The sequence below is a fragment of the Leuciscus leuciscus genome, assembly GCF_965113295.1.
Source record: "Leuciscus leuciscus genome assembly, chromosome: 6".
Classification (NCBI taxonomy): Eukaryota; Metazoa; Chordata; class Actinopteri; order Cypriniformes; family Leuciscidae; genus Leuciscus; species Leuciscus leuciscus.
Window position 1 is genome coordinate 41,260,614 of NC_138730.1, and position 23,325 is coordinate 41,283,938.

General features: G+C 38.4%; 2 protein-coding genes and 1 long non-coding RNA gene across 3 annotated transcripts in view; 1 reads left to right on the forward strand and 2 right to left on the reverse strand.

Annotated features, from left to right (window-relative positions):
- LOC309501186 (CD48 antigen-like) overlaps positions 1-17,166 on the forward strand; it is a 30,867-nt gene extending 13,701 nt beyond the window's left edge. The window contains exons 2-3 of the mRNA XM_082173257.1: positions 16,297-16,605; positions 16,859-17,166. Of these exons, the coding sequence (XP_082029383.1) occupies positions 16,297-16,605; positions 16,859-17,151 (602 nt within the window). The 3' untranslated portion in view covers positions 17,152-17,166. The remainder of the gene's footprint in view (positions 1-16,296; positions 16,606-16,858) is intronic.
- LOC309501231 overlaps positions 1-22,937 on the reverse strand; it is a 139,893-nt gene extending 116,956 nt beyond the window's left edge. Inside the window, exon 1 of the long non-coding RNA XR_014206795.1 lies at positions 22,430-22,937. This is a non-coding gene — a long non-coding RNA (uncharacterized lncRNA). The remainder of the gene's footprint in view (positions 1-22,429) is intronic.
- On the reverse strand, positions 8-4,735 carry LOC309502172 (G2/M phase-specific E3 ubiquitin-protein ligase-like). Its single transcript, XM_082174440.1, has 6 exons — positions 4,616-4,735; positions 4,221-4,531; positions 3,803-3,981; positions 1,745-1,917; positions 1,434-1,648; positions 8-926 (listed from the first exon to the last, which is right to left on the reverse strand). Exons 2-6 carry the CDS (start codon positions 4,501-4,503, stop codon positions 670-672), a joined length of 1,107 nt encoding a protein of 368 aa, XP_082030566.1. The 5' UTR covers positions 4,504-4,531; positions 4,616-4,735; the 3' UTR covers positions 8-669.
- Positions 22,938-23,325: the final 388 nt, after the last annotated feature.

Genomic DNA, 23,325 nt, shown 5'->3' on the forward strand with positions numbered 1-23,325 from the left:
GTTATATCCCTGGGCTTTTCTCAGTACAATAACATGTATAATATATCACAACATAAATCACAACAGTACTGATATCAATAAATGTTTACTGGTTTGATGAATTTCATTTTGTGTAATCTGAAGACTTTCATATGTACATACAGATCATAGATATCACAAGACATATCATAACAGAAGAAAAGGACAAAACTCAGCAATACATCAAAACAACAAAATGTCCATAATATAACATTCAAACATTAACATATTTAAAACTGTCTACATACTCCAAAAGTGGGGGATTGCAAAATGCCACTTTCCATACTTCAACAGTTCATAACTCTGATGGATTGGCAGCCTCAATACAGATCAGAACTTAAAGGCATGGTTCAGAGTAAAATCAACCTAGGGTCCTTTGCACCATGACTTCGAGCCAAATCCCCCCCCCCCAACATTTTTAAAGTTAGAGCTTATCTAGAGATATCAGCCGGATGGCTGAGGTGAGGTGTTTGGCTCGAAGTCATGGTGCAAAGGACCCTAAGTTGATTTTACTCCGAACCATCCCTTTAAGAAAATAACAAAACTCTACAATACCCACAAACATCACAAAACAGTAGTAAAAATGTATATTAAATGTATACTAACGTGTCCATAATATAATATTCAAACATAAACGTATTTAGAACATCGCTACATTACTCCGAAAGTGGGGGATTGCAAAATACCACTTTCCATATTTTCTCTGAACAATTCATAACTCTGATGGATTGGCAGCCTCAAGACAATACCACAGGTATTTGCTTCGGGGAAACTTCGGATGGCCTCATTCTCTTGAGGGTGTAGGAACTCTAATTTTGGTTCCACTGGGAACCCTAACCTTGGAATAGCAGTGCATCCTGACACAAATCCAAGAATCTTCTCCAAGGTGAGTGGGTATGCAGTTCCCTCTAGTAAAAATGAACAGGAAACAGTCAATGACCATTTTGCAGATATAGAATGGCCATGAAATAGTTGTCAAAGTTTAGTGGCCCTCAAGTTGTTCTAAGTAAAAAAAAATAATAATATTAAAAAAAAAAATAATATATATATAGAATAGGCCAAAATTTTTATTGTTAGTCAATAACAAACTTTTCCTTCACCACAGCTCTAGTACCTTATTTGTACTTTCATTCATATTTGCCACACTGTAAGTTACAGGATGTGAACTGTCTACCTTCCTAATATTTAAAAAAGTACCATGAATATTTCAAAAAAAAAAATTTCCACACACACAAGGTTAAGCTTTATAGATATATAAAGATAATGATGATGACGTAATTTAAAAAATATATATATTAGGGTAAAAGAGATGACTATAGATTTAGACAGAACAGATTATGATAGACAGACAGATGATAGATAAGAAAGATAAGATCCAATGATAGATCCAATATAACTACAGTATGATGTCATACCTTCCACTTCTATGAGCCAGTCCCTCCAAAAACAGATTGTTGTACTCTCCACTACTCTCCTGTTGCTGCCAACTGGAGAAAGCTCTGCTTTAAACAAAGCAGATAGGTCTCTGGACAACAGTGGCTTCTCCTCATTCAGAAATAGCTCTCTAAAGAGCTCAGGGTGCTTTTGCATCAAAGGCAAAAGCCTGAGACACTTCAGGCCCTCTTTAAATCTAGATTTAAAAAAAATGATGCACACAATATGACACATTGTCAAACTAATACTGTTAATTTGTCAGGTGAAAATATCTGTACATTCTTATACTCACTGATCCAAGGAATCCCTCAGCCTATTATCTAGGAAGAACTTTGTGGCCGATTCCACCAAGTCGTCTCTCTCCTCTAAGGTTTGGATGTGCCTTAGAGACCCCAGCATTGCCAATTGGTCAGAAGCCTCCATTATAGCACACTGGGCATCATCTACATTATTTGCTGACTGGATCTAAATTTAAACAAGTAATAAAAACTCAGTGAGTGTTTTAGTGCAATTTTCTGACGTCATGGGATCACAACACTAAGAGATAGTAAATCTTTTTAGGTGTTTTTTTTTTTTTTTTTTTTTTTTTTTGTGCGTTCCCGAGATTAGACCTTCCTTAACATAATGCCGAAAACCCGAAGTCTCTAGGTGGTCTGGTTGAGGAGGAGATAGAAGTGCAAGATTGGTGCGCACAGACAGAACAGAAATCATGAGTTAACAATCGCAATTTTGTCCGTAGGAAAATTGCGCTAAAAAGAAAAAAATATTGTTAAATATTTTATGCACACACAGCTTTTTTTTATACCCTTAATCACTGTTTAAAAAAGACAACACTTAAGGTGTTTGGGGTCAAAATGACCCCAAACATTTAAAGAGTTATTGCATAAGGAAATATACATATTTGATATGGAAAACTATATATCATTTTTTAAATTTATTTCTTAACTATACATTTATGCTGTGTTTTTGTGGAAATTTTGAAGTTTTTTACCTATTAACTGCACAAATACATAACTAGGCCATAAATTGGCTCATGAAAAATGATTTTTTAAAGAAAAAATCCCTTAAATGATGATCTTAATTAAATATAAATAGTTTTTGGACATTGCTCTATGTGTTAGGGATAGAAAACTGCCATCTAAAGGTTAGTCAAAAAACTTTATTTCTTACAGGCAAGGAAATAAAGTGCAATGGCCAAATGTATCCAATAGAGGGCCATAGAGAATCATTCATTCACTCATTCAGCTTCTCCCTCACAACTTTGGATATATATATTTTGTGAATATTTATTTAAACATTTTGAAATACATAAAAAATCTGTACTTTTGTCAGAGTTAGAATTTGTTGTTGTTTTCTGATATATTTTGAATTATCTGCTTTTGCAAATTATTATACATACATTTGCAGAACCATTACAAGTCACCACTATGACATGACTAGTGTGTGTGTGTGTGTGTGTGTGTGTGGGGGGGGGGGGGGGGTCAAGTTTGTTCCATGTTGCATATGTGACATTTTTCAGATTTATGCCAGTTTTGTTTATTTTATTTGCCAATTTCTGTAAAAATGCTCTCTGTTGCAAACACATACATTTGTGTGTTTGTTTATGTGTTTGTTTGTGTGTGTGTGTGTGTGTGTGTATGAGATAGAAAGTTCGTTCTACTTTTTATTTATGCTCTAGGACCAGACCTTGGTTTATTTGTAGAAATTTTCAGATTTATAATGGATTTACTTTTATTTTTTTGACAAATAAAATTTAAAAAAGTCATTTTTTTCTTCAAAAAATGAAGGAAAAGTCCATTGGGGTCAAAATGACCCCAAACAGTGATTAAAGGTTAAAGGGGTCATGACATGAGAAACCAAATTTGCCTTGATCTTTTGGTATATAAGAGGTCTTTGTACAATTAAAACTTCCAGCAAGTTTCATAGCTTAAGACGTCCTCCCGATTAAGACAACTACCCCTCATTTCGCATCATCACATCGTTGTCACGCTCACAGGTGTTCAGTTGACGTGCAGCGAGTTTTAAATATGGATATTTTTCTTACAGAAATATCACTTTAGAAAGCCTTTATTAATCCCCTGGAGTATTATGGATTACTTTTATGGTGGATGGATATGCTTTTTTGCCTTTAAAATACAGTTTCCCTAACATTACAAAACTTGGAAGAGCCAAGATAGTCATGTACACCTAGGATGGCTTGAGGGTGAGTTAAGGATAATTTTAATTTTTTGGTGAACTCCCTTCAAACTTAAGGTTAGCAATTCCTGCATTCAAAGATATTACAACTGTCGCCTAATTACCAGTACTAACAACGCAACAGTTAGCCTAAATTAAAATGTTTAATACATACCTTGATCATCTTTTCTCTGAAGTCATAGTCTACAATCTGTTGAAGGTCTGGTACTGGGGGCTGAAGGTTGCACACCTGACAGAGCAGTCTTTGTGAAAAGAAATGTGGCTCCACACCACCATGTACCAGGCACACGGCTATCATCTGTCCAACTAGTTTGTACATTCCATTGTACAATGCTGTAATGTAAATGTGAAAAGCATTATTATGTCTACAAATGGTGCTTAGAGAGTGTGTGCTGCTAATAGGGTGTAAACTGGTATTGACTCACATGGGCACTAGGTGTTAACTTAAACAGGTTTTGTTTAAAGACCTAATGACTTTCAGTGTAAAAATGTGCACAATTACAGGAAAATGATCAATGAGGTAAACACTTTTTCCACAATGTTTAAAACACAAAAAATAAACATTAGGTTACCTTTGGAATTGCAGGCAAGCGTTTTATTCCAGTCTTCTCCATCAAATACTTCGCATGAGTGAATTTCCCTCATCAGCAAAGTTAAAAATTCTCGAGTAGGACCACCCTCGTCAGCCGCCCCCTCGCCAATTCCATCAGCGTCTCTAAATACAACGTCCAATTTTGCCTCAGGGTTAAATCGTTGACGTCGAAAAGCTCTAATACCACTTTCTAGGATGTTGCATCTTGTAGTATTGATTTGGTTGGAAGCAGGTGTAAATGTAAAATCCACTTTGCTTAGCATTGTAGTTAATAATGCTTTGAGGTCAACACTGAAAACAAGAAATAAAACAAAATGTTACTTCATCTTTTGTTGTAACTATAATAACATTTAACAACAATATCAAATCACTTACTCATCCTCATCTTCGTCCGAGATATATATATCTACAACTGGATTGAGTGAAGAGAAGGCCACTGGTGCTGCTGGAGAGGAGGCCACTGGTGCTGCTGGAGAGAAGGTCACTGAACCTGCTGGAGAGAAGGCCACTGGTGCTGCTGGAGAGAAGGCCACTGAACCTGCTGGAGAGAAGGCCACTGGTGCTGCTGGAGAGAAGGCCACTGGTGCTGCTGGAGAGGAGGCCACTGGTGCTGCTGGAGAGAAGGCCACTGAACCTGCTGGAGAGAAGGCCACTGGTGCTGCTGGAGAGAAGGCCACTGGTGCTGCTGGAGAAGAGGCCACTGGTGCTGCTGGAGAAGAGGCCACTGGTGCTGCTGGAGAGAAGGCCACTGGTGCTGCTGGAGAGGAGGCCACTGGTGCTGCTGGAGAAGAGGCCACTGGTGCTGCTGGAGAGGAGGCCACTGGTGCTGCTGGAGAGGAGGCCACTGGTGCTGCTGGAGAGGAGGCCACTGGTGCTGCTGGAGAGGAGGCCACTGGTGCTGCTGGAGAGGAGGCCACTGGTGCTGCTGGAGAGGAGGCCACTGGTGCTGCTGGAGAGGAGGCCACTGGTGCTGCTGGAGAGGAGGCCACTGGTGCTGCTGGAGAGGAGGCCACTGGTGCTGCTGGAGAGGAGGCCACTGGTGCTGCTGGAGAGGAGGCCACTGGTGCAGAAGTACTCTGTAAAATTGAACAACTGTAACTGCTTTCATTTAAATTAACTATAATTTAAACATAAAACAATATAAGCAATAAAAGAATGAGATGCTGCCTACATATCAAATGAAAATGAAGACTGTAATGAAACAGATCGAATACTGGAAACACAATTTCTATACAAAGGAGAATTGCAGACACAATTTGAATTTACAACACTTTGAACATTGTTGTTGTTGTTATGTTAGATTACCTTTTCCTGTATATAAAGTGCTGATCTTCCAAGTTGCCCACTTGCACTTATTGCTGCTGGGGTTTTTGACTCCAGACTCAAACAAGAAACCTGCCTCTGAGCATCAACCCTGCACAATTCAAACTCCCTTCCTTGAAGCTGTGGGAATGCACTTCGTAGAGTTTCTGCAAACTGACTCTCACTTTGCTCTCTCTGCACTACAAGCCTCTGACTGGCAATGGCATCTATTGGGCAATAATGTGCAATGCCGTCATCAATTTAATATAACCAAACTCCGCTTATTATGTTGCTCATGGAATTTTCATGTTGATTGTAAACAGTATGTTAGCATATGACTTACCTCTCACTGATGTTAGGCGTTCAACTCCTGTCCTGAGCAGTGTAACTCTAAATGTAAATGTCACATTTCTCCTCCTTGCCCTCCTGGGACGAGCAGGACCGTGCAACGAGTGTTCGTTGCGAAACATCTCAAACCTTTCAGAGAACATTTACACATTAGGCTACATTACACATTAGAGTGTGCTATTGACTAAGTAATGCCCTGAGATATTTACAAATACATTATAATTAAAATACAAACAACATGTAATTCAATTAATACTTTAGAAGAGGAAATGTGGTATTTGGCTTTTAAAAATAAAGTATATAACGGTTATGTGACGTTATGAACCATGCATAGGGTCCTTCTATTTATAGGGGTTGGGTACCATAAATCTAAACCATTCTGAATTTAGAACAACGCCCCTTAGCTGTTCAAAATTCACTGTAAATCACGCCTTCGTAGGGCTTATTGCTTTATTTTATAGCACAATGACCTGTTTTGGAATTAGCCGTTTTTACTGTACGTCTTAAAATAATTTCAAATTCAGAAATAAATGTTTGTGACTATTGTCTGCTAGTGTAAATTCAATCAACATTCAATTTCAGATTTTGATTATAAAATAGTTCCAGTCCTTGATTGTGATTGGTTGGTTCGAAGCCATTGTAAATTACTCACCAAACACACACGTGACCGCATTACATTAGTATTACTAAAGTCCTTTTAGGCCAATATAAATTGTCTCTGGTATTACTGCGCAACTGCCGTTTGTGATGCTTTGTTGCTGCATGTGTTCTGCATGTGTTGCTTAGCAACCTCTTTGGAACTACATTGCTTGGCGGAGGAATACATGTGTTAACGTTATATTTTTTGTTGCTGGTGTTTATTTTATAAATAAATATTAAAACTAATATTTTTATGGATTAACCGTTTTATAAAGGTAATAAGCTCATTGAAGCCGTAGGCTATATAAGCCCCTCCGCTCCGCGCCATAATGCCCCATAACTATTCTAAATCCACTGTAAAACACGGCTTCGCGGCGGGGCTTATTGCTTAATTTGACAGGTTTTCACCCTGAGCTGTACGAGTAAATTGTAGCGTACAAGTTCTCAAATTCACCTCTACATGCTGTCGCTTTTTGCTACCTTCATAAAAGTCGATCCTGCAGGACACTGTCCTGCAGAGTTTAGCTCCAACTTGTCTCAACACACCTGTCTGGAAGTGTCTAACGTTAACGTAACTAACGTTAACTTTAACGTTAGCTGGTTCAGGTGTGTTCCAGCGGGGTAACTTGGAGATAAACTCTGCAGGACCCGATCTGTTCCTTACCTACCTGTCTACGAGACTATCTCGACTTTGCTCCCCATGCCCTTCTGGCGATGTTTCGAGCAAGCCATCAAGCTGGGCATTTATGCGATCCCTAATCGCATTTAGACGTCTTCTGAAATTAACGTTATTTGTCTCTACCGACATTTTTCTGGTCTCAGGTCGTACTACGAGCCAGACTATCCGGTGCTGCGCTGGATTTTAAACTAGATATTTATTTTACATGAATGAATGAATTTACATTTACACTTCACAGTCATTTATAAACAAATCCTCTCCTAGCCATTTTCGCGCTCTTCCAAACTAGATTGTCCTCTCCGACTTGCCGTAGAGTCCTCAAACTCAGTAGAGGAGGGGCCATATAGATGAGCTCATACATCTGCATTTTGAGTGGCGTGTGGCGTCAATTTAACATCTATCGGCGAGTGGCGTTATTTTAACGCGTGGCGGCGTGTGACGTTAACTTATCGCCTGACGGCGTTTATTTAACGCCTACCGGCGTTATGAAGACGCCGTTTTAATATTGATACGGCGGTCAAAAGCACGCGAATTGTGAACAGTTTGGCTTTCCATAATGAAGCGGAGGGTTTCGGCGCCGTCTATTTTTGCTGCTGCTGCTCGCGCTCAATTAAAGCGAAAGCACACTTTTGATGGACAAAATAAATATGATTTCACACAAAAAGTACCAAAAATGCACATAATTTGCATGTAGGCTATAGTGTGTTTTAACAAGAACTGGAGTAGGCTATGCCAGAAAAGAAAATGAAGACTCAAAAAAATTTATAGAAAATTTACCCATTTAAACTTGTTTTTATTAATCAGTTTGGGTAAAAGTGGTGTTTTATAAAAAATATATTTATAAATATATATTTGTGTGTGCTTTAAAGTGGTTAGAAAAAATGAAATCAGAATCGGCTAAAATCTGTATCTGCAGGTCAAAATCAATGAAAAATCGGAATCGGTCTTGAAAATTGTAATCGGTTCATCTCTATAATCTTTCTGATTGGCTGGTATCAAACACCATCACATAATCTGATTTTCACCTAGATGTTTTATTTATTTATTTCTACATTTGCCGCAGTATTGTCGATGGGTTCAATAACACATCCTGCAAAAGGGGGGCCTTGGCCAGAACCTAGTAGTATTTGGCGGGCCTTGTCATGGAAAAGTTTGGGAACCCCTGAGCTAGATTATATTCTGTACCTGTATCAGTGATGGAGTACTCGAGTCCTGGACTCGGACTCGAGTCCGACTCGAGTCCCTATTCTCTGGACTCGAGTCCGACTCGAGACTCTATTCTCAGGACTCGTGACTTGACTTGGACTGGCGGACTGATGACTCGTTCTTGGACTCGGACTCGAGGATATAAAATCGGACTTGAGCATTCATCAAATGAATGACGTTGGATGAAGTTTCTGACTAAATAGGATTTAAAATTTGATATAAGATGTTACACTTTTCCTGTTTTGGGCTCCAAGACCGGACGGGATCTCTTTTTTTCCTGCATATATGAACGAGCAGAGAGAAAGCCCCAGCCGCGCGCGCGCTCTCACCGTCTTCAAACAACACGAGCGGTGCTCCCTCCTCACGCATATTAATCAAAATCAATTGACACGATAGTAAAAGATCGGAAGACCGAAGTTTCACATAGATCATTCAGAGATTTTTTTCTCCTGAATTCAGTGGCGGTTCTAGAGGGGGGGCCGGGGGGGCCAGTGCCCCCGTGTCACCAAGCTTGGCCCCCCCTCTGGCCCCCCAAAATTTGGAATCGTAAAATCACACCAAACAACTGCGCATTTTATCAGTTGCGGCGCCTTCATCTATAGGCTACACTGCAGCACGACGTATATTCACATCAAATGTTAACGCAGAGGAACGGGACACTGCAGTTCCCAAAAGTTCATTATTTGCATGTGCTTTAAAGCCTTGCCGGTTAAACATGTCATTCGCTGCTGATGCGCTGTTCAAATATGCGCTTTACTGAGCGCGTACACTCGACGCACACATGCACTAACAGCCTGTTACTGGACTAAGTTATCTTTTGAGTCTTATATTGCGCTAATACTGTCAAATACAGACAATGTTTACACAAACAAAGTTGGTTATGTCTAAAGTGAAAGCAAACAGAGAAAATTTATTAAAATCTGCTTGTCATATGCGTGTATATTAGACGCGTCGCGTGCAGTTCTTAAAGAGACAGTAGCCCTAATAATAAACATGCTGCCGCTTGTCCTTAAAGAGATAGTTCACCCAAAACCAAACAGTTGCTGGTCCCCATTGACTTCCATACATAGTAGGAAAAAATATATACTATGGAAGTCACAGGGGTACATCAACTGTTTGGTTACTCACATTCTTTCAAATAACGTTTATTTTCAACAGAAGAAAGAAACTTATTCAGGTTTAAAACAACTTAAGAGAGTAAATTATGACTTTTTGGGGGGAGAACTATCCCTTTAATGTTAATAAAACAACAAAACACACAGAGGAAATCATTCACTGCTCTTGACTGAGAACTTTAAGTCTGTTGTGTTTTATTTTCATATTTGTTCATTTAATTACTTTCTTCAATTCTACTGTTAAATACACCTATAGATGAAAAAATAAAGCACTGTTTATTTCATTTGTATATTAAGTTGTGTATGTGTAATATGTATCTCTGTTCTTAATTTTTATAACAAAGAAAATAGTGACAAAGATTTTTATTTTCGCCACTTTGGCCTAAATGTCTGCCATTCTTTTTTATTTTATATTTTGTTACCTATATTTTGTTACCTATAAGGCTTTGCTTTTAAAATAGGGACATTAGTTTGGCTGTAATGCTCAGTCACATGCAAAATAGTAAAACCAACATGAAATAAGAATCGTGATAAAATCGTGATTTTCCTGAAAAAAAAAAAAAAATTGTGATATGATATTATTGCCATATCGCCCACCCCAGGTGTAAAAAAGTGCCTAGATGTGCTTAGATGCTAAAAATGTGTTATTATTGATCATTATATCACACTACAATTAAACATAATGAAACATTCATTTGAATTGAAATTGTTTTATTAGCTTAGCTAATATAATTTATTAGCTTTTTCTAGAGATTGCAGTCATGCATGACATGGTGAAAAATGACTTGAAATAATACTGAAAATAGGTTTAGATGAATGTTAAAGGTGTGCCCCCTAAAAGCACAAGTGGCCCCTGCCTGGCCCCCCCAGTTACTGTGGTCTAGAACCGCCACTGCCTGAATTACCGCGAGGTGTGAATTGTGCTAAAAAAAAAAAAAAACGTTTGCCTTATCTTCTCTGAAAAGCGTTCCGCACATTCAGCTGACATTCTAGACCTATCTAGTGATGAAATGTTTTCTGTGTTGACACAAATCTTGTCCTGTCCTAAACTGCCGAGATAATCACACAAGGCGTGCCGTATAGGCTACACGTCCATTAATGACACGTCCGATTCGCGAACTAATGACTCCTTTGAACGATTCACTTTAATGAATGGTTAAAACAACTGACCATCTGTCCAACAACGAACTCACAAGACGTCTGAATCGGTGTATAACAAATCGGTAACACTTTACAATATGTTCCATTTATTAAACTCTAGTTAACTACATTAGTTAACATTTAGGCTACTATTAATAAACTGCACTTCTACAGCATTGTTAATGTTAATTTCAACATTTAGCCTACTAATAGCCTACATTATTGAAATCAAATTTTTTATTTATATTTATTTATATTGTATTTATTATTTATAATTGTCAACACAGTGGTGTCATTTTTGTTTAATGTAGACCCTCTTTTATAATTATATCAGCTCTTTAAAGGTGCCAGAGTAGAGAAATGTTGGCAGTCTTGAAATATAACCAGGGCCGGCGCTAGCCATTTGGGTGCCCTAAGCACAAATGCTTGGTGGTGCCCCCCCCCCCCACCCACCACCCACCAAGGGAATAACAACCATTCAGAATTTCTTAGTTAGGTTCTCTTTACTTCCAAAATAACTGCTGCAAATAAATAATTTTACATTAACAATGGCACCAAACATGAAAATAAATAAATAATATAAAGGTTAAAATTATAAATACCAAATACCACCACAATTACTAAAAACACAGATTTGGAACTGAACAATGTAAACACAGAAAGTTAAAAGTGCAAAGGTCAGGCACAATATAATAATTCTGTACATAATTTGACAACTCTGTGAATATGAAAATATACAAACACTGAGATTGTGGGGGGTTTTTTTCTTCTAATTGCAGTTTCAAAGTAAAAAAAAAAAAAAAAAAAGATTTTAGCCATGCAGGGCTAAAGCCCCGGATCTTTTGCACTACTATAGCGACGCCCCTGGACATGCATACGCATAGGCGTAATTTGCGGGTAGGACATGTCCCCACCACTTTTGAAACATCTCACGGCACGAATGTACCAATACAAACAAACAAAACATCTCCAGTTAACCAGCAGAGCATTCATTTCATTCGTTTTTTAAATAAGAGTCGATCTAGCGCTGAAATGTGTTTTTTTTTTAAATCAACTGATCAAAGTGCTCGTTGCCGAGCGATCAGTGGCGCGGATACTATGTTTGTTTCTGGCTCGCGCACAGCCTTCACTCAGACGCGCGTTTCAATCCGTTGTGGAGAGACTCTCTATTCGCTCCGGTACAATTAGAAAACAAAAAGCACAAAAAGTGTCCCTGCCTGATATACAACCACTAAAAAACATAATCGGTTTTGATGAAAAAAAAAAAAAAAAAAACGATATGAGTGCGGATTAGAACTCAGAACCTCTGACACGCTTGGCAAAAATTCTACCACTGGATCACTTAAATACACACATAATTTTCGTCGGATCAACATATAATAGGCCTCATTGAACGACCACTTAAACCCAATATTAACATGCTTTAGACATATTTTATTTGTTATTTATACTAGTACCCTATTGTGATGATTTTTCACGACCCAGATTTTTTGGTGCCCCCCCAAGCACTTGGTGCCCTACGCGCAGTGCGTGATGTGCGTGTGCGGAGCGCCGGCCCTGAATATAACACAGACTCAACCTTGATGACTCGACTCGGACTCGAACACTGGGGACTCGAGACTCGACTCGGACTCGAACTCAGGTAATGGTGACTCGACTCGGACTCGACTCGGTCTCTTCTTTGGTGACTCGGACTTGGACTCGGACTCGAACACGGGGACTCGAGACTTGACTCGGACTCGACAATTGGTGACTCGACTACATCACTGACCTGTATAGGGATTTATGTTTATGCTGAAACATAGTTAACATCTTTCGTGTGTCATTATGTGTACTGAGTTGGTTCATGCGATTTATGTTTCACATTTTAGAATTTCCGTTAAGGGAACATGTGGCTGTGTCACATTTTGAAGGCTGTGTCCTCCGAGTCATTTGTCAGCCACATACATCATAGAGGCTTCCTCATTTCAGTAATGTAGGCTAACCATTGCATTTGAAAGTCATAAAGAAGCTACAACAATTTACCCTTCACAAGGAATAAAAGTCAGTCTTATAATGGTTATTTTTCTGAAATGAGACATAGGCTACGTATGCGAATGACAAACACAACCTCTAGAGGATGCAGCCTTCGAAATGATCGACACTAGCTGCATCCTAGAGGCTGGATCTTTGGAACGCTACATTCAAAGGCTTATTGCATCATAGCGGCATGATGAAGACTGTCCTAAGTCAAAGGCTCCTTCAAATGTGTCCTTTGTTTCGTGGGAAATAAAGGATGGATCCTTTGCATCCTACCCTACCCCAGAATTCATTGCACACCTGATGAGAGGATTTTTCAGTTTCAACTTACTTGAACAATCTAATGTATCAATGTAAAAATAATGTTGACTCTCTTACAAAGATGCGATTTACATAGTTTATACACGTTATTATGTACATAAATGGACCAAGGTGAACATATTTCGTCAAGTTTTAAACCACATTTTGTTTTAGACAGTTGATTATAACTTTCAATTAAAGTCCAATACAAATGTTACTGCGGTTCATCAACAGCTGTCACAGTTCCTAGGCAACAAGAACAGTCTGTAGGTTGCAGTCCCATTTAACAATGCTAGAGCCGTCCTTCACTGCCTTCGAATGTGTAGCCTTTGAAGTCAGAGGGCCCTATCTTGCACCCAGCGCAATTGACTTTGTTCACTGACGCATGTATCATTCCTATTTTGCACCCGCGCACAGCGGACTTTTCCCTCCACAGATGCACGTCAGTTAACTAAGAAATAATACACTTGCGCTCCCCGGGGCGGTTCAGCGCAAAGAGGAGGCGTGTTCCGGCGCAAACGTTCCCTCATGCTATTTTACAGGTTTAGAAAACAATTGCGCCACTGATCGAAAAAAAACAAACAACAGTTTAAAGTCAGTGGCGCGTTGCGCATGTTATTCATATGCTATTTTAAGGGCGCATGCTTGGCCTTAATCAATGTAGCGTGTGCACAACGCGCATACACTTTGATTCTCTCATCTACACACAGACGCAGCAGTTATTTTTGCAAATCATACATTATTACGATAGATAGATAGATAGATAGATAGATAGATAGATAGATAGATAGACATTTTATTATAAAAGCATACATCTAGCTTACACATTTACCCAAATTATCATACGCCTGTTTAACCGAAGTTAATTTGGGTGTGTTTCTCCATCCCCAACGTCCCTGACGAGAGCGTCGGTCTCCTCGGCCTTGAACCGCTCCTGTCGTGTGCCTGGCAAATCCGCCGTTATAATTGGAATCCGCTTTAGAACAAGCGCGCCTGCTCTTAAAGGGAATGTGAGATGTCGCTCTGATTGGTTTATTTCACGTTACGCCCAAACCACACCTATGAATAATGAAGCTACTTCAGACCAACCCCTTTTAGATTTGCGCCAGGCGCAAGAGTCATTTATCCCGCCGGGAAAATAGCAACAGCGCCAAGACCCGCCCACAAAGTTACTTGCGCTTTGCACTTTGACACTTGCGTTTCAGATCGTTAAAATAGGGCCCTGAGTGTTTCGAAGGATGCAGCCTCTGAATTGGTGAGCACTGATACTTCCATGGTTTTCATTGACAGCCCTTAAAAATGTCAGACTTCCTGACCAGTGCCCTGACTACTGAACTATGGGGAATATATATATATTTTTTTTATGTGCACAGTTGAAGGCAGTGCGGGGAGCACTGCCTTCAACTGTGCACATAAAAAAATTAAAATAAAAAAAAGTATACTTTGGGTTAAGCAACTTGTTTGCATCTCTTCTTAGCATTCCTCTGCCCAAGCACACCCTCGACACTTAACCACAATAGTTTCCCCCCAAACCACCAACATAACAGAAACGTTCAAATACCAACGTAATCAAATTAAACACTAACAGGACTGACTGTTTTATCATCTTGCTAAAAACAAATGCAATAAATAACACTTTATTTAAACATTTACTCTCCCTGTCCAGCTCTGTGCAAAACATGATAGAAAGTGGAAATCATGTTCCCAGTTTCTTAATGCTACTGTTACATAGATACTCATCTAGGGTTGGGAGCAAGTAATAAAATAAAGAAATTAATAACCATGGAGAGAAAAAGGATGATCCAAGCTCCTGCTCAAGAATCAAAACACAAACACCAGTCCAACACAAGTAACTTTTTAATGTGTCATATAAAATAGTGGCCAAAAGTGATGTCCGTCGGAGAGGGATATTTGTTTTTAAAATGACCCTACAAGTTCGATTATACCATCAAAATATGAGGAAAATATATTTTTAATATATAAGTGAAGAACTAAACACTAAACTTAGTTAAGGCATTTATCTGCAGCTACAGGTTTTATTTTACTGTGCAAATAAATGCATAGAAAAACAAAAAGCTCACAGGAAAATGTATTCATTGACTTCAGCATAATACATTATTAATATTTTGTTTGTTTTCTCTTGTTTTTACGTGTTCATTTCAATTTCAATTGTTTATTCAGTTTTGTTTGAAATGACAGCATGGGCAAAAATTATGTTGCAAATTTTGGTATGTTTCATTGCATTGATATCACAAATAAAACAATTGACTACAAGCAATTGTTACAAAACATTTGAATAAAGGGTGAAGATTTCCATTTTCCTTGGCTGGACATCACTTTTGGCCACCACTGTATTATAATAACGGTCATAAGAATAAGTAAGACATAATAATAATAGGGATGGCCACAACAAACAAAACTTAACTAACTCAGGAGTCCTTTAAATTACAATTAAAGAAACCAAGGAAAAGAAGGGCTATGCCCTTACGAAAATAACATAACTTCCCAATATATGAGTGATCAATATATTAAATGATATAATATATGGTGTTAATATTACAATATTGAATAATACATAAGGAATTGCCGCTTTTCATATATTGAAAATATATATTTATTCACATATATATCATAATGTATGTACTTTTATATTCAGTAATACACAATAATATATAGATGTATATATGATCAGATATGGTACTGCATGTAAAAATATAATCAAGCACAATAAACAAGATATAAAACACCAACATAATGTCTTGGACATACCACTACTTAAACACAAATAAAATAACTGATGTCGTCTCAACTCGAATTTAAGTAATTAAGTAAACTGAATGAACAATTAATTTGTTTGATTAATTAAAGTAAATTGAACAAATTTATTTTTGAGTGCCCTTTTTGATCAAGATATTAAAACACTGAGTTAAGCCAAAGAGCAACAGTTTCAGGTCAGTTTAACATTATGCAATCATGTTTGAATGAGAAATCTGTTACAATGCTGTTAAATAAAAAAATAACATTTTGAGTGTTGTAATACGTCAATCATATTTAATTTTCATAATTATATCACCTCCTCCCTATTTTGATTATTTGGGCAAGCAATGACAAATAGCTCCAGATATGTGCATTATACCTGTATTACATTTTTTTTATATGATATTCTCTATTTAAAAAGAATAAGTTTTGAAAGCAGTATTTTAAAATGTAATTTGATTTATTTGAGCATGCTCATTTCAGAAAAATGTGTACAATGGGTCTAGTGAATTCACCAGCTGTACAGAAACTCTTTCTCTCTCTCTCCTCAGGGTTCAGTGCTGAGATCTCTGTGTTTGTGAAGACGGGAGATTCTGTTCAACTGGATATACAGACACAGAAGCCACCAGAGTTTGATGATTTATCCTGGATAAATGATAAATCAGATAATATAGTTAAATATACAGCTGAATCTAAAAAAGTAAGACTTCACCCTTCCTACAAGGACAGAGTGGATTTCAATGATAAAACCTTCTCTCTCACACTGAAGAACATGCAGAAGACAGACACTGGACTCTATACAGCAAGAACAAGTGGGTTAAGCAACGAAGATATTGATGCATACAGAGTATCTGTTATAGGTGAGTGTGATTTTGCTTCACGTTTTCAGATCATAAGACTCATTTATGTTCAGTCTTTTATTCTTTGCACTGTTGTACAATACAAGTAGTGAAATTAAATGTAAAAAATGAATATTAAACATAATTTGTTTTTATGCATAATTTATCTGCCAACGTTTCAGTCAGTACATTCTGTAAACAGCTAGAGGAATTTGACTGCTTATATACAACAGAGTGATCTATGATATTGTTAAAAAATAAATGTGTGTTTCAGACGCTGTTGATGCTCCTGTTCTGACTGTAAACTCACACTGGTTCAGCAGTGACTCCTGTACTGTGAACTTCACATGCAGAGCTCATGACCTCATGATAAACTCTAGCTATCAGAACAACAGATGCTCTCCACAGGAAGTGACATCACAAATCAACACTCTAATCCTGCACTGCAGTGAGGAATCCATCATCTGTAACCATAGCAACCCAGTTAGCTGGAAAAAAGACAGAATAAACATTACACAGCTCTGTGTCAATAAAGGTATATTGCCAAACACACAAACAATATATTAAGAGTGCAAATGAACATCTCTCAAATCAAATGTCTCTGTTTGGTCACTTAATAGTCTAACTGCTGCATTGCTGAGTGACCTCAGAATACCTGAACTGACAACTACAGTAATGAAGTGTGTTTCACTTTTCAGAAAACAACTCAAGTGACACCAAGACTGAGCCATCTCTCCAGTTCTGTCAGGTCCATTAAGTCAAGAACACACAGACAATAAAAATAAAGAATTTTTATTGAATAGATTGCAAACAAGTTGATGTTCCTGAATTGAAATTTGGTGGTATTGCTCTGTTCAGGGAGTCCTCTGACCTTTCATGAGCACCATGAAATAGCAGAGAGTCAGAGGACAGCAGCAGCAGCATTAGGGAACGCTCACACAGTTTAGGACTGTGAGAGCTAAAATATCCCCCCAAACAAAACCACACCTGGCAATCCTCTGAGATACAGAGGATGATTTTATTTTTACAATTTATATGCTTAGTAATCTACGAATATATACAGATAATTTGCTATGTTATAATCAGATGAGTCCTGGCCACCCATGAGTTAGCAGAATCAGGGGACAGCAGCAGCAGTATATTCTGATCAGATGAGTCTCTATGACATCTGTAATGCGGCAGGCTGGTCCTCACCGCATACATTTGTTAGATTTTATGACTTGGACCTAGGCTCCACTCCAGGGTCTAGGGTGCTTGTTTCCTAGTGTGCGGATGGTCTTCATACAGAACAGGCATTTGTCATATGGCGTCGTGGGTATAGGGTTCCCACCGCGTTTTGACGCAGCTCGAGTTCCCTTGAAAGGGAACGTCTCAGGTTACGTATGTAACCCTGGTTCCCTGAGAGGGAACGAGACGCTGCGTCGCCTTGCCATACTCCCTGCATGCCTGTGATCGACTTGCTTCGGCTTTTCAGAAGCTGTCGCGGTCTGTTTTCCGGGGTGCTTTATAGTTTCCTGGTCGATGACGTCACCCGCCTATGACGTCTCATCTTTCCATTGGACTGATTATACATGTGCTTCACGACGCAATCACGCAGGGCGTTCCCACCGCGTCTCGACGCAGCGTCTCGTTCCCTCTCACCCCCAATTTCCACCGGCTGCGTTACGGCTCTGGCACGGCGGCGGAGTCAATAGGTTTCCATTAAAGTCAATGGCCCTCATTTATCAAAAGTGCGTACACCAAATTTCCAGCGTACACCTGGCGTACACCCAAAACCACGGTGACTTTGAGATTTATCAATATGGACGTTGGCGTACGGCACGCTCAAATCCTACGCCAGCTCAGGAGGTGGTGTACATGTACGCACGTTTTGAGTTAAGGCCTATTTATAGAAGTATTTATACTTCTGCGTCGAACTGCCGCCGTAGCTACGTCGTAGGCTGTGTGTAGCGCGCGTACCCTACGGCGTACCCTGACGTGCACCTCTCCAAAAATGTAACAACGCGTCAATTCTACGCGGACACAATCGCTGTGATTGGTCTGCCAGAACCCCTCCCTCGGGGTTTCACATGCTCCCTAGGTGCGCGTCAACGCGGACAACGACACAGAAGTATAAATTAAAACCAACACGTTGCCTACGGCGTATAGTCTCCGGCGTAGGTCCGACGCAGAAGTATAATGAGGCCTTTAGTGTGGAAATGCGCAGAAAAACAATTCCTAACACCACAAAACGCACTTACAAACTAAAAGATATGATAGGTTATGAGCCACTGTAAAAAAAAAAACAACATAGGGATGTTAACCGATGACCGTTTGACCGATGGTTGACCGTATCAACGTTAACCGATTAAAGTTGTCGGTAGTCGGTTAAAAAAAAAATCTCTAAATTAGACAGTGGACTAAACGCTACTAGGCTACAGTTAGCCATCTCATTCCAAGATCTTTTTGTGTGAAGTGAACAAATCCCTCACACTCAATTTTTCATAACTCGCCTGTTTGTAGGCCTACTTAATAAACCAATAAAAACATTTGGTTTTCTGTGTCGGCTGCAAAGATGAAGTCTGACTCGCGATCTTCGCAGTAGTGAACGCGCCGGAGAGAAATACACATTTCATACAGATTAGGCCTACATCATTTTATTTTGTTTTGAATGGTTCTGTTTAAAAGTAGAGATTTCTGTAGATAATAGATATATTTCTATTTTTTTTTAGGTGTGTGAGGCGATCAGTCTACCTTATACGTTGAGTTTCGGTTCATGGATGATAGCTTAACGTTATCCAGTTCAGGCGCTGGCGCCTCCGTGATTATATCTGCTATTTACTTTTTATTTATTAAATCCAGAAAAATTGGATAATGAAACACTGATTAAAATTAAGATACAATTAATACAAAACGAAATTCGCTTTAAAGAAAGGCTTTGTGCTTTCTGTTTGAGGTCTCTGTGAAAGTTTTAAAGCATGCCGCTTTTAGAGCGCTCACGTCCGTTATGGATAACTGTCACGTAACAATGTTTTTTCCTCATAAATGCGAACACGAAAAATAAAAGACAAAAGACTTTTTAAAAAAGACAACCATCCACAACTTTATAACACTCCAGGCAAAGTAGGCCTATACCTCTTTTTTTTGTTCAGTAATAAAAAGGCTTTCAATGACAAAAACAATAATTCAGACTGACAAAATAATAAAAATGACATTCTTCTTCTTTTAAATAATAATAATAATACAAATAATAATAATAACGACATTCTTCTTCTAAATAACAATAAGCATCATTAATAATAAAAATCATAAATAATAATAAGAATATTACAAATTGTCATGCAATTATTAATGTGAATGAATGGTACTCCACATCACATCATCATCATTATTGTTCACCCCAATACATGTGACGTGATACGAAATTAAATACTAATTGTTTCAAAACACGTGCTGTAAAATAATGCATTGTGATAGGTCATTTGCTCATCCAACGTTGGAGATGTTTCTCTTCTTTGCCGTCTTCCGTGTGTCCATGGCGTAAAATGAGGGCGTGGGGGAAGCGGAGACTTGAATATATAAGGGCGTGTTATTCTAATGACGATCGTTTTCCACCGCGGCATTTATCAAGGGCAGGTATTGCGTACACCTGGATTTCAAAGGTACGCACAGCTTCATAAATCAGGCGATGAAAGGAGTGTAAGCATAATCTTACGCCAATATATACGCCCATTTCTACGCAAGAATGATAAATGAGGGCCAATGAGTGTATTTCCACTGAATGCGGTACAGCTGCGTTCCGACTCCGGCGATCCGCAGCTCTCCGGAGCAGATACGCAGAGCTTCTATTTTTGCCGGATGCCGGAGAGCTCTAGCCTGGCTCCGCCCTCCTACGTACTTCCGCTCAATTTCATTTTCCTTCAGTACTAATGAAATGTACGAGAGTCTGGTAGAACCAGGCTAGGAGAGCTCCGCAGCAATTCAGCACTTATATCGCGCGATCATACATGAATTTGCGAGATCTCGTGGGTCCTTGTGACTTCAGCTGTCAGTCATGACCGCAGCCGTTCCGCAACAAATACGGACCTGGTGGGTATTGACGGACGACGGAACACGGAGCTGTCACGCAGCGGAGCCGTTCCGCAGCCGTTCCGCATCTGGTGGAAATTGGGGGTGAGGGAACCAGGGTCACATACGTAACTTGAGACGTTTTCTCCCTTCCTTCTCTCTCTTTCTCTCATGCAGCACTTCAAATCGTCCGCAGCTGATGCTAATTAGCAGGAGTGTGGCTTTCTAAGCAGCAAGGAAACTGTGATCAGGAGGAATCCCTCTCCAGCTATCCCAGACATTGTTGTGTTAACTGATGGTGAGAAAGAAAACTTATATTCTGTTATGAAATCTGTTGTCTGAGTAGGCTACATGACAATTTAGACTGTGAGTTTAAATTATTAAACCGTGTAGGAAGACGGGCGCCAATTTATTTGGATTATCCATCCCTAAACTTTTCTCCTGTTTATTTCTCGCTAGTCAGGGAGAGGGGTTGAATTTTTGATTTGATTTCTTTTGTTAGGTAATTTATCTGGGTTTAAACTTTAGGAAGCCCTTGTTTTGTTTGTTATTTTGGCCTGGCCCTCTCCTGACGATCTGGTTATTATTTAAATTTGTTTGCCTGTTTGTTGATCTTTGTTTGTTTTATAAATATATTGGTTAATAAAGGAAAAATTCCTATATTATTTCCTTTAATAAAGGAAAAATTCATTAAGCATACTCTTTCAGTTTCCTTTTGTGACATGGTGTAAATCAATGGGTGTTGTGTAGCCTTTTGGATATTTTTGTGAAAAGTAATTAGAGCTGGGATAGATGGAAAGGAGATTTCTCATATTTATTTATTTATTTATTTTTGTTACATCATTTGTTACTCCCTCTTTAAACTCCCTAGACTAAAGAGGAAACGTAACACTTATTTACATATAGTATTAGCTAATAGTGTAAATTAATGCGTTTATTACTACAATGGGTAAAAGCTAATTCAACTCTCAGTTATCTGCTTTAATTAATCCTTAGCTAATGATTTGCAAATGTATTATTATGTTATGACTTTACTTGTCAAGGCACATGACTATTAAATAACTGTCAAGTAATAAGTAATTTTGGTTATAGGTTTTGAAGCAGTTGCACATGCAGTGAATGTAATGTCAGAGATTGTGTTTGAAAAATGGTCAGATTAGATTAACTTTATTGTCTGTTCTGTTTGTCACAGAGTGGAAATTTTTCTTTCTGACACTGGTGTCATATATAAATACATCCACATAAGTACTTAACAACTCAACACACATTGACAACACAAACACATAATTAAACAGGATTACATTATCCACATCATTCCAAACATATTCCCAAAACATCCCATAATAATAATAATAAGAAGAAAACCAAAAAATGTATTATAAAGCGCTATAATGCCAACCATTGTCTTGTATTACTAAAAATGTGATTTAAAAGAATCACTGCCATTGGGACAAAAAATGTTTTATACGCTTTTCTTATTTGCAGTGATCTTATTTGCTTGATTGACTCTTTGTGAAAATTTGTTCTTCTGTTTAACTGTTTGACTGTGTGATTATACCATGAAACAATATATGTAAGGACCTATAAACCATAGCTGGAGTGTGTGAGCTAATGTCAAAACTCCCCAATTTGTTAAGACGACCAAGTTGCTGTCATGCCTTCCTGTCTACATTACTTTTGATGCTACCTTTATCGTCAACCCTGCTGTACAGTTTGTGCCTTTATGACGACTGGTTTATGCAAGGCCTCGTTTGGTTCCTCGAGCATAGCTCTTTTCAATATTAAGATAAAAAAACACTCTCTACTATCAAACCAAACTACTATCAAACCAACGAATATCGATATACTCAAAGTAAGAGTTCACTGAAACCAATGCCATATCAGCACTGTAATTCATTATACAGAGAACAGTATTGGAGACAGCACACATCCCTGCACTACACCAGTATTTAAAACCAAGTCAGACATGATATTATTGACACAGACACACTGGGGTCAATCTTTAAAAAAATTCCTTAATCCATGAAATCATCCAGCTACTAACACCTAAATCATAAAGTCGCTTTAAAAGAAGATGAGGTATTAAAAGCAGACGAGAAATCCATAAAGATAATTCTAACATAAGTATTTGATTTATCTAGATGATGTTGAATTTTATATAGAAGTGTGCGAGAGACGAATCCACAGTGTTCCAATTAGCTCGGTAGATCTATAGATCAATAGATCTCCCAATTTGAAATTACAATTACACACTAGGCCTATAACAAGTTACACTTCCTTCCTTTCTCATGTTATACAGCGTTGCAATAAACCACTTATGAATTCAGCCAAATATACTTTCTGATACATTTTTACATGTTTAGCAGCACATCCTGCTACTTGCATCAAGATGCATGGAAATAGTGAGATGCATGGAAATGGTGAGATGTGCAACATGAAAGAACTAGGTTTTTTGTTAAAAACTATTAAAAACCCTTTGAACAACACACACATTGTGTTTTCATGTTATATGGGGACTTTCCATTGACTTGATTTTTATTATGTACAAACTAGAGATGCGCGGATGGGCTATTATTTCATCCGCAACCGCATCACAAAAATCATCATCCGTCCGCCATCCAGCCGCACCAACGTTTTTGACCAATTTTCAAAACCGCACCCGCCCGCCATCCGTTGATTTGTGTATACATATAT

Excerpts from the sequence above, each read along its gene's own strand:
- LOC309502172 (XM_082174440.1), bottom strand. The coding sequence starts at position 4,503 with ATGCTAAGCAAAGTGGATTTTACATTTACACCTGCTTCCAACCAAATC. Across the intron at positions 3,982-4,220 it reads GCTTGCCTGCAATTCCAAAG|CATTGTACAATGGAATGTAC; the intron begins GTAACCTAATGT and ends TTTACATTACAG. Across the intron at positions 927-1,433 it reads CTGGCTCATAGAAGTGGAAG|AGGGAACTGCATACCCACTC; the intron begins GTATGACATCAT and ends CATTTTTACTAG.